The following is a 14,978-nucleotide window of genomic DNA, read 5'->3' as shown; positions in this document are numbered from 1 at the left end:
TCTTACATATTGATCTAACACATTTCTAATAATCTGTGTAGCCCACGAGCTGGCTTACTAGGAAGGATCATAACCTGCGTCTGCCTGGAGTGGGAGAATCATGGCGACTCCTGACTCAGCTTCTTTCTACCAGCATTCTGTTCTGTTTACTCTGCCTACCTAATTTTATGTCCTATTAAAGGGCCAAGGCAGTCTCTTTATTTAACCAATGAAATTAACACAAAACAGAAGACTCTCCCCCATCAGGATTAAGGATATACTATATTGTGAAAGTAGAGGTGATAGGGTTTGCTGTTATTAAAGGCTATGATCTCTGTCAGGCATGATAGTTCACACCTTCAATCCCAGCACTGGGCAGGTAGAGACAAGTGAATCTCTGGGAGTTCAAGGCCAGCCAGGTCTACTAGTAAGTTCCAGGACAGCCAGAGCTATGTAATAGAGAGAGACCTTGCTTAAAAAACAAAACAAACAACACTCTTGAGTGCTGGGATTAAAGACACGTGCCACCACCCCCTGCAAAAAAAGGGATTTCTGATCAGCATGGCCAGAATTGTAGAAGGAGTGGTGGGCCGCTTCCTGCCACCCATCTCCCGGCTGCCTGGCTAGCTTATACCCCGAAATAACAACACACAAACTATATTCTTTTAAACACTGCCTGGCCCATTAGTTTTAGTCTCTTCTTGGCTAACTCTCACATCTTGACTAACCCATTCCTAATCTGTGTAGCGCCCCACATCACAGAATAAAACTATTTCTCACATCTCCTCTACAGTCACTGGCTACAAAATATTATTGCCTCTTCTAACCTCTTATTGTAGTCTCAAATGATGCTTTCTGTGATTATGTCTTCAGAGGGCAGGAGACGAACGATTTGTGCACTTTATTTAAATACTACAGTTATTTAGCACATGCCACAAGGAACCATGGAAGTCAGAAGCCAACTTGCAGACATGTTTTCTCCTTCTTCAGTACGAGTCCTGGGAATTAAACTTAGGAGTCCTTAGGGACCTGAAATATTGCTCAGATAGTAAAACCAAGTTAGGAGACGAAAAAGGAATGAAAGTGCAAAGAACAGGAAACGGCTCGGTGCGTGTATAACACCATTATGGTGGCCCACGTTCAGATCCCTAGTACCCATGTAAGACCCACCTGTGGTCTTATATCTGCCTTTTACCTCAGCACTGGGCGTGGGGGACAGAGAGAAGAGAATTGCTAGGGTTTGCTGCCTGCCTTAGCCTATCTGGAAAACATCTCCAGGTGAGTGAGAGACCTTGTCTCAAGGGTTACAGCAGGACACCCGACATCCTCCTCTGGCAGGGCATTCCATGGATGTGTGTACATGCACAAACAGCTCTAAAGCCAAGTGCAGACCAAGAATTGGTGGCGGATGTAGGCCAAGTAGACAAGGTAGGAACAACATAAAGGAAAATGTGTGCTGTTGCGTCAGATGGTATAGGTGTCTATCACAGAGAGCTTGACTGTTAAGTGGTGTGGTGTTTTTATCTTGAGATAGCTTAGTCAGGGTGTGGTAATATACTGGCCACAGTTTGTCTCTAAGAAACAATTATATTTCTACTAAGGAAGAGCTGTTGGGTGGGGAAATTATAATCTTATTTTGTTTCAAATTTATTAGCATACAAAAATGTTTTTCCTTTTGGATTCTGGCAAGAAAAACAATTGAAAAAACATCTGGTGTTGGTTGAGTGAGGGAATGGCAAACCTTGTAAAACCTACTTATAGGAAAAGTATTTTTTAAAATTACTCAGCCAGGTGGTGTGGAGCACACCTTTAATCCCTGCATGCAGGAGGCAGAGGCAGTAGGATCTCTGAGTTCAAGTCCATCCTGATCTACGGAGCAAGTTCCAGGATAGTCAGTGCTATACAGAGAAACCCTGTCTTGAAAAAACAAAGCAAAACAAATCCATCTTTAATTATGGGTTTCTTTATGACTATTCTCTCTTAACCTTTCCCCAAAGTGTTCCCTACTGCTATAAGATTTGACTTGTCCCAGGCTACTAGTTTGTTCAAATCTATGAAAAGGAGACCACAAGTTATACATTTTCTTTCAATGAAGCGCCATTTTTTTTTAGTAGTTGCTGTCCTCTACCCTCTTAATGTTAAGTACCATTGAGTAGCTTACAATAATTAGCTCACCCTGGCAGTTGTGCTTGTCTTTTTAAAAGGTCACTCAGCAGGCTGCATCCCTCTTGACTGTTTCTGGAGTGTGTAATAGGCCTTTATTAGAGCATGAGACCGGTGCTGCTGTCAGCTGATTCTGGCTTCCACATGACTGTCCTCCTGAAGTCTAGCCTAGACTTCTTATGTGATAGCAGGAGTGATCCCGGAAGATGCCGCTGTGTTTCTTAGGCCAGGCCTTGGAAAGCACTCGTTACCACTGCACAGTGCTTGTTTTTTTTTAAGCCTTTATGTGTTTGGTCTGTGTGCTCACGGCCATGTTCATCTGCGTGAGTATGATTGTGCGCGTGCCACAGTGGGCTTGGGAAAGTTAGAGGACAACCTTACGGGTCACTCATGGTCATTGTAGCTGTTCTGTGAGCACCTGAGATTCTGTGTCTGCCTCCCATCTGCCTGACACCGTCCATCTGGCTTTAAATGGATTCTGGAGATTTGAACTCAAGTTCTCATGCTTGGGTAACAAGAACCTTTCCCACTGGATAGTCTCCTCAGCCTTGTCTTTTTCGTTGTTGGTTTTGGTTTTGTAGATATGGTCTCAGTATTCAGCCCAGGCTAGCTTCAAACTCATGATCCTTCTGCATTTGTCTCCCAAGCATTGTTGTTGCAGGCATGGACTCTGTAGCCAGCTGAGAGCTACCTTTCAAAGCTAAGTAACTCCTCAGTGTACTTCCTTCATAAGGAAAGGTGGGGGAGCCTAGAGTTTTCTTTTTATCTTAAACTTTCCACTTACATGCATATAACATATTTTATTATCCATTTATTTGTAGTTGGACACTCAGTTTACATCTGTCTTTGGGCTACTGGGAATAATACTGAGCCTGTGACCAACAATTTGATGAAAATACCCGTATTTATTATTTTGAGACATGGTCTTTCTGTCTATCCCTGGCTGACTTAGAAGTCATTGTGTGGTGATATTTCATTTGTATTTTAATAAATAAAGCTTGCCTGAAGATCATAGAATAAAACAGTCCCACTGGTCAACCTTACAGACCAGGCAGTGCTGACACACCTTTAGTCCCAGTAGCCACACTACTTTGCCTTAAAAACTAGGCGGTAATGGTGCACACCTTTAATCCTAGCTCTAGAGAGGACTATAAAATGGGATGAGACAGCTCTCACAAACAGTCTTATTCTGAGATTCCTGGGGACAGGGTTGCTATTTCAGACTGAAGTAGAGGTAAGAGCCAGTGGCTGGCTGTTTTGCTTTTTCTGACTTTCAGGTTGAACCCTAATTCTCTGGGTTTTTATTAATTGTGTACGTCAGTGTGTAGATTAGGCTAGTCTCAAACTAACACATCTGCCTGTTTCTGCTTCCTGAGTGCTGGGATTAAACGTGGGGATCACCATGCCCTACCAGATGAAAATATTGATCTGTACAGTCCAGTATTTAGTGATCTTAAAGTAGAATAAATACAAAGATATCTGTACCTGGCTAAATTGTTATCAAACTGTTTTAAGACAAATCTGGAAACAAAAAGAAAATAATTCATATACAAAGAAGAGCACTGTGGTTAACAGCTGACTTTGATCAGAAATACTAGCTATTCAGATGTGATGTGTACCCGCAACCAAGCCTTTGGGAGTCTGTGGTAGGACCTCTAGCCTGAAGCAAGCAGAAGGAACAGTGAAAAGCCAGAAAGCGTTGGATGATATTCAGGGTTTCAGAAAAAACATGATCAAGATTGTGGGGTTGGGTATTGCTTAGCAGTGGAGCCTTTAGGCAGCATGTGTAGGGCTCTGGGTCCAGTCCCCAGCACCACCAGAAAGAAAATAGAAAGAATTCTAGCTAGGCGTGGTTGTCGTATGCCAAAAGTCACAACCAGAAAAGCTGAATGGTAGGATCCCTTTGAGATATGTTAGAAAGTAGCCCAAGCAATGCAGTGAGACTCTGCCTCAAAAACCAAATAACTCAGGAGGCAGAGACAGGCAGATCTCTGAGCATTCAAGGCTACCCTGGTTTGCAGAATGCCTTCTGTGAAGGGCTCTGAAACTTCACAGAGAAACCCTTTCTTGAAAATAAACCCAAAACAAACAAACAAACAAACAAAAAAAAAAAAACCCAAAGAACACATGCACTTAACTGTGTATTCAGACCCCTGAGACTTTAAACAGATAACCTTAAAAAATGGAAGTCATGGTCCTATACTGAAGAAAGCTTTAGTGTTTAGAATCCTTACAAGGAACCCTGCTAGTCAATAAAACAGCCCAGTTCTAAGGTTAAAGGATTTGAATAGGTATAGAGCTGGTTGTGGAAGGCTTGTCCCCCACATACACGCTGTCCCCAGAGCTGGATAGAACGTCACAGACAGGTGTAGGCAGGAGCATAGAGAAATGTGAGTCTTTGTGGTAGAAACATAGACTGGTGCAGTCACTGCAGAAATCAGTTTAATGACTTCTTAAAATTTTATTCAAGTGTCACATTGCCTAGATGAATTAAAAATAGGTATTCATGGCCAGGCGTGGTGGCGCACGCCTTTAATCCCAGCACCCGGGAGGCAGAGGCAGGGATCTCTGAGTTCAAGGCCAGCCTGGTCTACAGAGCTAGTTCCCAGGACAGGCTCCAAAACCACAGAGAAACCCTGTCTCGAAAAAAAGCAAAAACAAAAGAAAACAATGCTGATGCTGATATCAGTATTCACAATATCCAGAGGCGTGTTAACAGCCAAGGTGACCACTAACGTGAATGAATGCAGAAAGTGTGTGTGTCGAGGACGTGAAAAGAGATGAAGTACTGACAGCAGTGCAGCGTAGATAAATCTCGGAGCCCTTATTTTTTTTTTACATTTTTTTTATTGATACCTATTGAGCTCTACATTTTTCTCAGCTCCCCTCCCTGCCTCTCCTCTTCCCCCTTCAGTCTTCCCCCAAGGTCCCCATGCTCCCAATTTACTCAGGAGATCTTGTATTTTTCTACTTTCTACTTCCCATGTAGACTATATCTATGTAAGTCTCTCTTAGTGTCTGCATTGTTGTCTAAGTACTCTGGGATTGTGGTTTGTAGGCTGGTTTTCTTTGCTTTATGTTTAAAAACCACTTATGAGTGAGTACATGTGATAATTGTCTTTCTGTGTCTGGGTTACCTCACTTAAAATAATTTTTCTAGCTCCATCTAGTTTCTTGCAAAATTCAAGCTGCCGTTATTTTTTTTTCTGCTGTGTAGTACTCCATTGTGTAAATGTACCACATTTTCTTTATCCATTCACTGGTCAGGGGCAATTAGGTTGTTTCCAGGTCCTGGCTATGACAAACAAAGCTGCTACAAACATAGTTGAGCACATGTCCTTGTGACACAAATTGAGCATCCTTTGGATATATACCCAAAAGTGGTATTACTGGGTCTTGAGAAAGGTTGTTTCCTAATTTTCTGAGAAATTGCCACACTGACATCCAAAGGGGTTTTACCAGCTTGCATTCCCACTAGCAATGCAGAAGTGTTCCCTTTACCCCACATCCTCTCCAGCATAAGTTGTCATCAGTGTTTGTGATTTTGGCCATTCTTATAGGTGTAAGATAGAACCTCAGAGTTGTTTTGATTTGCATTTCTCTGATGACTAAGGATGTTGAACATTTTCTTAAGTGTCTTTCAGCCATTTTAGATTCCTCTGTTGAGAGTTCTCTGTTTAGGTCTGTACTCCATTTTGGGGGGAGGGGAGTTATATGATCTTTTGGTGTCCAATTTCTTGAGTTCTTTGTATATTTTGGAGTTCAGACCTCTGTCTGATGTGGGGCTAGTGAAGATCTTTTCTATAAGCTGTCGTTTTGTCTTGTTGATTGTGTCCTTTGATTTACAGAAGCTTTTCAGTTTCAGGGGGTCCCATTTATTAATTGTTTCTCTCAGTGTCTGTGCTGCTGGGGTTCTATTTAGGAAGTGGTTCCCTGTGCCAATGCGTTCAAGTGTACTTCCCACTTTCTCTTTTATAAGGTTCAGTGTGGCTGGCTTTATGTTGAGGTCTTTGATCCATTTGGATTGAGTTTTGTGCATGGTGATAGATATGGGTCTATTTTCATTTTTCTACATGTTGATATCCAGTAATGCCAGCACCACTTGTTAAATATACTTTCTTTTTTCCATTTGATATTTTTTGCTTCTTTATCAAAGATCAGGTGTTCAAAGATATGTGGATTGATATCTAGGTCTTCTATTCGGTTCCATTGGTCCTCCTGTCTGTTCTTATGCCAGTACCAGGCTGTTTTCAGTACTGTAGCTCTATAGTAGAGTTTGAAGTCAGGGATTGTGATGCCTCCAGAAGTTCTTTTATTGCACAGTATTGTTTTGGCTATCCTGGGTTTTTTGCTTTTCCATATGAAGTTGAGTACTGTTCTTTCGAGATCTTTGAAGACTCAGAGCCATTATTAAAAGAGATCAGTGATGCATAACACAGCATGTTTCGATTCCCTTTGTATGAAGTAACCAGGCATAGGAAAATTCATGTACTGGAGAAAAGCAGTGGCTGTCTAGATTATAAGGAACAGTGAGGCTCCCAAGTGATTTCTTAATGGATACAGAGTGTTCTGAGGGGATAAGGACATTCTGGAGCTGCGAAGATGGTAATAGCGCAGCAGTTTTAAGTACATTAAAATGTACTAAGATCCCACTAAAATGTACACTTTAAAACAATTGTTACACAAATTTCTCTCTTTAAAAAAGGTTTTTGGCTGGGTGGTGGCGCACGCCTTTAATCCCAACACTCTGGAGGCAGAGGTAGGCAGATCTCTTGAGTTTGAGCCTGAGTTCCAAGACAGCCAGGATTACAGAGATAAACCCTGTCTCGAACTAAAACTTAAAAAAAAAAAAAAGAAAGAAAGAAAGAAAGAAAAAGGAAAAACAAATTCTGTGTCAACTTTAGGGGTTTGTGGAAATTTACATAAGAAATAAAGTATTTCTCTGGTGTTTCCCTCCCCATGTTCTAAGACATCCCTCGTCTACCCTTGGACATCAGAGCTCCTGAGCTTTTGGACATCGTCTCTACATGCTTATAATCTCCAGCATTAATTTCTCTCTCTCTCTCTCTACACACACACACACATACACACACACACACACACACACAGAGATACATAGATGCACAGACCTACTGATAATTGTTTCTCCATAGAAACTTTGTTATTCACTATCCTGAGTGAGGTAAGCCAGACCCAAAAAGAGGAACATGGGATGTACTCACTCATATTTGGTTTCTAGCCATAAATAAAGGACATTGAGCCTATAATTCGCGATCCTAGAGAAGCTAAATAAGAAGGTGTACCCAAAGAAAAACATATAGGCATCCTCCTGAATATTAACCTTCATCAGGCGATGAAAGGAGACAGAGACAGAGACCCACATTGGAGCACCGGACAGAAATCTCAAGGTCCAAATCAGGAGCAGAAGGAGAGAGAGCATGAGCAAGGAACTCAGGACCGCGAGGGGTGCACCCACACACTGAGACAATGGGGATGTTCTATCAGGAACTCACCAAGGCCAGCTGGCCTGGGTCTGAAAAAGCATGGGATAAAACCGGACTTGCTGAACATAGCGGACAATGAGGACTACTGAGAACTCAAGAACAATGGCAATGGGTTTTTGATCCTACTGCACGTACTGGCTTTGGGGGAGCCTAGGCAGTTTGGATGCTCACCTTACTAGACCTGGATGGAGGTGGGTGGTCGTTGGACTTCCCACAAGTCAGGGGACTCTGATCGCTCTTCGGGCTGATGAGGGAGGGGGAGGGAAATGGAAGGCGGTGGCGGGGAGGAGGCAGAAATCTTTAATAAATAAATAAATTTTAAAAAAACCCCAAAACTTTGTTATTCAGAAACTGAGGCATATGAATTCAAGGCTAGCTTGGGCTATAGATCAAGACCCTGTTTTAAAAACTCAAACCAAAGCTCAAAACATTAGAGGAGTTTTTTTTTTAAATCCCTAATAAGCAAGCACCAAGACATTTGTTTGCAGATCTGTCTTACATGAATTATTAAAGGCTGTTCAAACTTACAGAATATGGTACCAGATGGTAACTTGAAAAACCACTATGAATGTTAGTTACAGAGGTAAATATAAAAGACTATAAATAAACTGTCCTTTCATTGTCCTAGCTAAATTGAAAGTTGTGTAATTAAGAACTATATAGTTTTTGGTTTATCAGATTAATATATAATTGTAAAAGAAAAGAGGAAAAGTAGAGCTCTTGTCGTTTCTGTATTTTATAGTGAGCAATCTGAAATATGTTTTGACTAGTTAGGGTGTATACTGGAATTGCTAGAGCAACCATTAGGAAAATAATTTTTAAAACATTTTTTAAATGAAAAAAATTAAAGCCAAGTAGTGGTAGTGCATGCCCTTAGTTCCAGCACATAGGAGAAAGAGGCAGGTGGATCTCTGAGCTCCAGGACAGCCAGGACTACACAGAGAAACCCTCTCTTGAAAAACAAACAAACATAAGGGAAAAAAAATTAGGAAATAGAGAGATGGGGGGCTGGAGAGATGGCTCAGTGGTTAAGAGCACTGACTGCTCTTCCAGAGGACCCGAGTTCAATTCCCAGCACCCACATGTTAGCTCACAACTGTCTGAAGATCCAGTTGCAGGTTATCTGACACCTTCACACATAAAAATAAAGTTAAATAAACCATAAAAATATAAAAAAAAAAGGAAATAGAGAGATGGTTCAACAGTTAAGAAACTGTTCTTCCCGAGGCCATCCTGGTCTACAGAGTGAGTTCCAGGACAGGCTCCAAAGCTACAGAGAAACCCTGTCTCAAAAAAAAAAAAAAAACAAAAACCAAACAAACAAAAAATAAAATAAAAAGAAACTGTTCTTCCTTGCTGCTGCTGGTGACACATTCCCCTAATTCGGCACTCTTCACCAGAGACAGGTGGGTCAGTGAGTTTAAGGCTCTCATGGTCTACAGAAAAACCAAAAGGAGAAAAAGAAGAAGAAGAAAAGGACATTTGTCCTCACAGAGGAGCAGCTCTGATTGCCAGCACCTGCATGGGCAGTTCACAGCTGTACAGAACTCCAGTTCCAGGGGATCAGCCTCCCTCTTCTGACCTCTGTAAGCACCAGGCATACATGTGGTGCAGAAACACAAACCAGAAAAACCTCATACATGTAAATAAATCTTTAAAACGAAGGCATTATAATGGACAACAGAAAATATCTATTCAAAAGCATCAAGGAAGTAAAGGAGGAATAGCATTACTGAGATGCTCTGCTTTTAACCCCCAGCTTTACCATCAGGGTGTGACGAAGGCATTTTTCTTACCTCTTTGAGAATCAGGCACATCCTAGAAAGGAACAAAGCAAAATCACTCATTCGCCATTGAGTGCCTTGGAAGCTGGTAACAAAATAAAGTACAGCCCCCAAGAGAAAACGCCATTCTGGCCCTGTAAAGAAGCACAGGAGATGGCACTCGGGGCCGTTCAGATGGAAAGAAATAACACATTTAGAAACACTTAGACTGAGAGACGCGCCTAATCAAGGAGAAATGGGTTAAACATGTCAGTCAAAAGGCATATATTGGGGGCTGGAGAGATGGCTCAGAGGTTAAGAGCACTGCCTGCTCTTCCAGAGGTCCTGAGTTCAATTCCCAGCAACCACATGGTGGCTCACAGCCACCTGTAATGAGATCTGGTGCCTTCTTCTGGTCTGCAAGCATACAGATAGACAGAACACTGTATACGTAATAAATAAATACATCTTTTTAAAAAAAGGCATATGTTTTTTAATGATTGTGACTGGGCCTGGTGGCACTTACCTTTAATACTAGCACTTAGGAGACAAAGGCAGGTGAATCCCTGTGAGTTTAAGGCCATCATGGTCTGTGTAGTGAGTTCCAGACCAGCTAAGGCTACAATAGTGAGATTCAATAGTGGGTTTTTTTGTTACTGTTTAATTTTTTGAAAGGCTTAGGGGTGTGAGAGTAGATTACTGGCAGAAATCAAGGTAATCCTAAACAAATGGAGACATAATCCGTGTGTCTAGTTAGGGAACTCATTAGCTGTCGGACAACAGTGCCCTCCAGCTCTGTGTGAATGGCACTCTCTAGTCAGTGCTCAGTGAGGATCTCTGTAGTCCCAGCTGTCCGGAAACTGCTGTCTAGATCAAGCTAGCTTTGAACTCAGATCCGCCTACCTCTGGGGTCTGTAGCAGGAGCTCCAACTGTAACTCAGAGAACAGAGAAAGTCCCTTTAACAGATCTGGGAGAGGGACTTCCGCCATTAGAGTTTAGGGAACTTTTGAGGTTGGAGGGGAGGGGTTTCTGGATTAGTGTAGGCACTAGATTGGATATAAGGTTAAGGTAATTTAGGAAGCTGGTGTATTGTCTCACCATACCTTGGATCCCCATTGTGAGGAAGGTAAGAGGACAATCTTTACTGATTGGTGGTGGGGCACACTCAGGCGGCAGAGACAGGCAGAGCTCTGAGTTTGGGACCAGTCTGGTTTATAGAGTGAGTTCCAAGACAGGCTCCAAAGCTACAGAGAAACCCTGTATTGAACCCCACCCCCCAAAAAGAGGACAACTGTCAGCCATCAGTTCTCTCCTGATGATGACTCCAGGGTTTGAACTAGATCATCATCAGGCTTGGCAGCATTTACCTCCTAAATCATTTTGCTGGCTCCCCACTTTTTTTTTTTTTTGACCTTTCTCCAGAGGGAATTGTCTCCCACCTGTGAACATGATCAAATGTTAATGCCTGATGCAATGGCCTTTTTTTTTTTTAACAGATGTTCTCAAACAGTGATGAAGCTGTAATCAATAAAAAACTTCCCAAAGAACTCCTACTAAGGTACGTCTGAGCCCTAATTCTGTTTCGGTTGGTGGTGTACATCGTGCTTGCATGTTAAGCATAAACTTGTTGCTAGTGTTCTGTTCCCAGTGTTCCAGTGTCAGGAGAGACCAACCTTCTGACACTGTCCTCTACAGATGTGTTAGGGTAAGTTCGTGGCCTTCAGTGAGACTCAACTCACAGGCTATACCTGCTTGGTCTATATTATCTGGAATATTTAGTTTATTGTAACAGTTTTTAAAAAATTGTTAGCAATGTTTCAACTTAGACCTGCATATGATTTTGTATCTTGACTTTGCCTTATTGTAAGACAGAAAATTTTCAATCTTTTGAAGAGAGATTCTAGGCCATACTATTTTCCTACTCCTTTATGTTTATATTAAAATGTTACCTGCACTGGGAACTACATGGAATTATTTATTGCTCCTTGTTTTTAAAGCATTTTTATATTCCTTCTGTGGTATAGATTTAAATCCCCACCACCAACCTACCCCTTTGAGAGACAGGGTTTCTCTGTGTAGCCCTGGCTGTTCTGGAACTCGCTCTGTAGTGAGTCTGGTCTCAAACACAGAGATCCACCTGCCTTTGCCTCCTTTGTGTTTTGATTAAAGGTGTGTGCCACCAGTGCCCAGCCACTGTTTTCTCTCTCTCTCTCTCTCTTTTTTTTTTTTCCACTGTGTACCAAGTCATTCATTTATTTCAAGATGTGCACACTCAAGCTGGCTGGGACAGCTCACAGCTCCTAGGTATGTATAGGTCCTTCAACGGCTTGGGCTGCAAACAACTTCATAGCCAACGCAGCACACACACGTGATAGAACAGAAAGTCTACAAACCCCAAGCCACTCCGAGAAAAATGAGGGAGGAGAGGGGGTGTGTTTTTTTCTCTTTGAGACAGGATTTTACCATGTAGTCCGGGCTGACTGGCCTGGAATCTCACTATATAGATCGGGCTGGCCTGGACGTGAGAGATACCATGGCCTCTGCTTCTCAAACACTGGGTTTAAAAGCGTGTGCCGCGAGGCCTGTCCTCTTGTTTTAAAAGTGAAAGCAATGGTTCTTTTCTTCCTTAGATTATAATTAGGATTAGGATTTTACAGTGCTTTAATTTGTAGAAACTACATTGTAGCACTATCCATGACTCAAAATGCAGCCTCTAATTTAGAGATCTCTCACTTAGGAATTCCCTGGGAAAAAAATTGACATTTGGGGAATTATTTGCTGAGTCCCTGCACAGAATATTCTGTATTTATAGGGTATCATTACTGAGAAGGAAAATATATTTTCTTTTGAGATTTAACAAATTATTGTGCTCAAGGACAGGGCAGGACAGCGGTTTCTTCCTTCCTTTTTCTCTATGTCGCCCTGGCTGTCTTGAAACTAGCTGTGGGGACCAAACTGGCCTTGAACTCAGATCCACCTGCCTCTGCCTCCACCACAGCTGGCCAAGATAGCTGTTTCTTAGTCTTTTTGTAGACAGGATCTCACTCTGTAGCCCTGGCTGATCTGGAGCTCACTGTGTAGACCAGGCTGTCTTTGAACTGCCGGGATTAAAGGAATGTACAATCGCTCCTGACTCCTAGAGACAGATTCACAGTGACCCTCACGCTTGGAGACTCCTTTGCTTCACTCACTTGGGCCCATTGCAGGAGTGCCTTAGCTGCTTGGACTAGAGTGCTTGCATACAGTATTCAGAAATCATTCAAGCTCGGTCGAATTTATGTTCCCACCTTCTGCCTCTCTTCCTTTCCACTGTTTGTGATCATCTGCATTTTCTTTTGGATTTCATCTCTCTAAACTTACTGCCACCCATGATTTTTTCAGGGTAAAAGTCATAAGGACCCTAAATAGTTCTTTTCATTCTGCTTTATATAGGAGACCTGATCACATGTGGGTTGTGGTATCGTGTGATGTGTTGGGGTGCCGTAGACAGATAACACTGCACAGATAAGGAGGTCTGAGTCTTCTCTGCTGTCTTCCAAGCTGCATGTGGCTTTCAGTCTCTTTTTGTTGGAGAATATTAGACATCATTGACATGGATGGAACCATTAGAAATCAGTCTGAACTAGACTTGGTAGCACATGCCTTTAATCCCAGCACTCAGAAGGCAGAGGCAGGTGGATCTCTGTGAGTTCAAGGCCCGCCTGGCCTATAGAGTGAGTTCCAGGACAGCCAAGGCTTATAGAGAGAACTTGTGTAAAAAACAAGAACAAGAAAAAAATCAGTCTGCAGTGAGTGTGACTCCTGGGAGGTGGAGGAGGAATGGTCAGGAACTGAAGGTCATTCTTGGCTACATAGTAAATTCAAGACCAGCCTGGGCCAAAGACTCTTACTCCAAACATGAAATTAAAATAAAAAATCTGAGCGTGAACATTTTCTTGTTTAATAATGAGCAATATTAATGTTCCACTTCATCAGTCAGAGCATGAGAGGCTTTTTTTTCCTGACCTCAGTAGTCTATTTATTTATTTATTGGTTTTTCAAGACAGGGTTCCTTTGTGTAGCCCTGGCTGTTCTGGAACTCGCTCTGTAGACCAGGCTGGCCTTGAACTCACAGAGCTCTGCCTGTTTTTTGAGACTAGTTATAGTCCTGACTGGCCTGAACCCCTGCCTCCAAAGGCCTGGGGCGTAAAGGCATGTACCAGCACACTGGCAAGCATGACAATTCCTGGTGAGCTGTTTAACAGTTCCTCATGTTTGGATCAATAAGCTAGCTCAGCACTTGCTACAATACCCTGCTGACCGTTTGAGCTCCAGATCCCATGGAAAGTAGAGAGAGAGAATGGATTACCAAGCTGTTCTCTGACCTCTACACAAACACACACACCGGTAGTGTCCTGTCTCCCCACCACTCATACTAAATAAAAGGTTTAAAAAGGCTAGAAGCCGGGGCTGGAGAGATGGCTCAGAGGTTAAGAGCACTGCCTGCTCTTTCAAAGGTCCTGAGTTCAATTCCCAGCAACCACATGGTGGCTCTGTAATGAGATCTGGTGCCCTCTTCTGGCCTGCAGGCATACATACAGACAGAATATTGTATACAAAATAAATAAATAAATATTTTAAAAAAAAAAAGGCTAGAAGCCTTTGATGTTCCACTTCATCAGTCAGAGCATGAGAGGCTTTTTTTTCCTGACCTCAGTAGTCTATTTATTTTTTTGTGTGGAAGATTTAAGGCCAAAAGGTAGTAAACTATCTTGTGAGCTCAGCTTCTGTTATCTTCATAAAGAAAGGAAGGAATGGAGGACAGCTGGCTCGTAAGATAAGAAAATACAGTTCCACTTCAGAACATGCCTCAGTTGGAGGTAAGCTCAGGTCCATAGCAAGTTCCAAGCCAGCCAGAAGTATACAAACAAACAAGAAGATCAGAATCTCTGCTGTCTGTTTCCTTTCTTGCTCAGTACTAAGACTCAAACCCGAGGCTCTAAAAATGCTTGGCAAACACTCTGCAGTGAGCTATGGCCCTGGTCTATTTGTCTTCATTATATCCTTATGGAGGTGATTTGCTTTTGAATTTTTTTATTTGTTTGTTGTTTTTGAGACAGGGTCTCCCTTACTGTCCTAGAATACACTGTGTAGACCAGGCTGGCCTCAAAACTCACAGATCACCTGACTCCTCTTCCTGAGTACTGAGATAAAAAAGTCAAGCAATACCATACCCTACTGCAGTAGTTTTTAAATGAGTTTGTTTTTTATGTATATTTTATCATAGGGAATGGTTTTTTTTTGGTTTCTTCTGTTGGTTTGTGCTGGTTTTGAGAAAGGGTCTCCTTGTGCAAGCTTTCCCCTCTATCTCCTGTTGTGGGAGCTGCGGGCCGCGTTCCTGCCAGCTCCTGTTCGCCTGACTAGCTTAGGCCCAAAATAACAACACACAAATTGTATTCTTTTAAACACTGCTTGGCCCATTATATCTAGCCTCTTCTCTGCTGACTCTCGCACCTGGACTAGCCCATTTCTAATAATGTGTGTAGCACCCCAAGGTGTGCTTACCGGGAAGATTCTAGCCTACGTCCA

General features: G+C 42.3%; 1 protein-coding gene across 1 annotated transcript in view; it reads left to right on the top strand.

The window, feature by feature from the left end:
- Nucleotides 1-14,978, top strand: part of LOC121442321 (F-box/LRR-repeat protein 20-like) — a 72,188-nt gene that overhangs the window by 14,794 nt on the left and 42,416 nt on the right. The window contains 1 exon segment of the mRNA XM_041643822.1: nucleotides 10,907-10,968. Within this exon segment, the coding sequence (XP_041499756.1) occupies nucleotides 10,907-10,968 (62 nt within the window).

Source organism: Microtus oregoni, unplaced genomic scaffold, assembly GCF_018167655.1.
Source record: "Microtus oregoni isolate MIOR12 unplaced genomic scaffold, Mior012 000091F_ref0000469, whole genome shotgun sequence".
Lineage (NCBI taxonomy): Eukaryota > Metazoa > Chordata > Mammalia > Rodentia > Cricetidae > Microtus > Microtus oregoni.
Note: the sequence above shows the minus strand (reverse complement) of the source record. Positions and strands in the feature narration are given on the sequence as shown.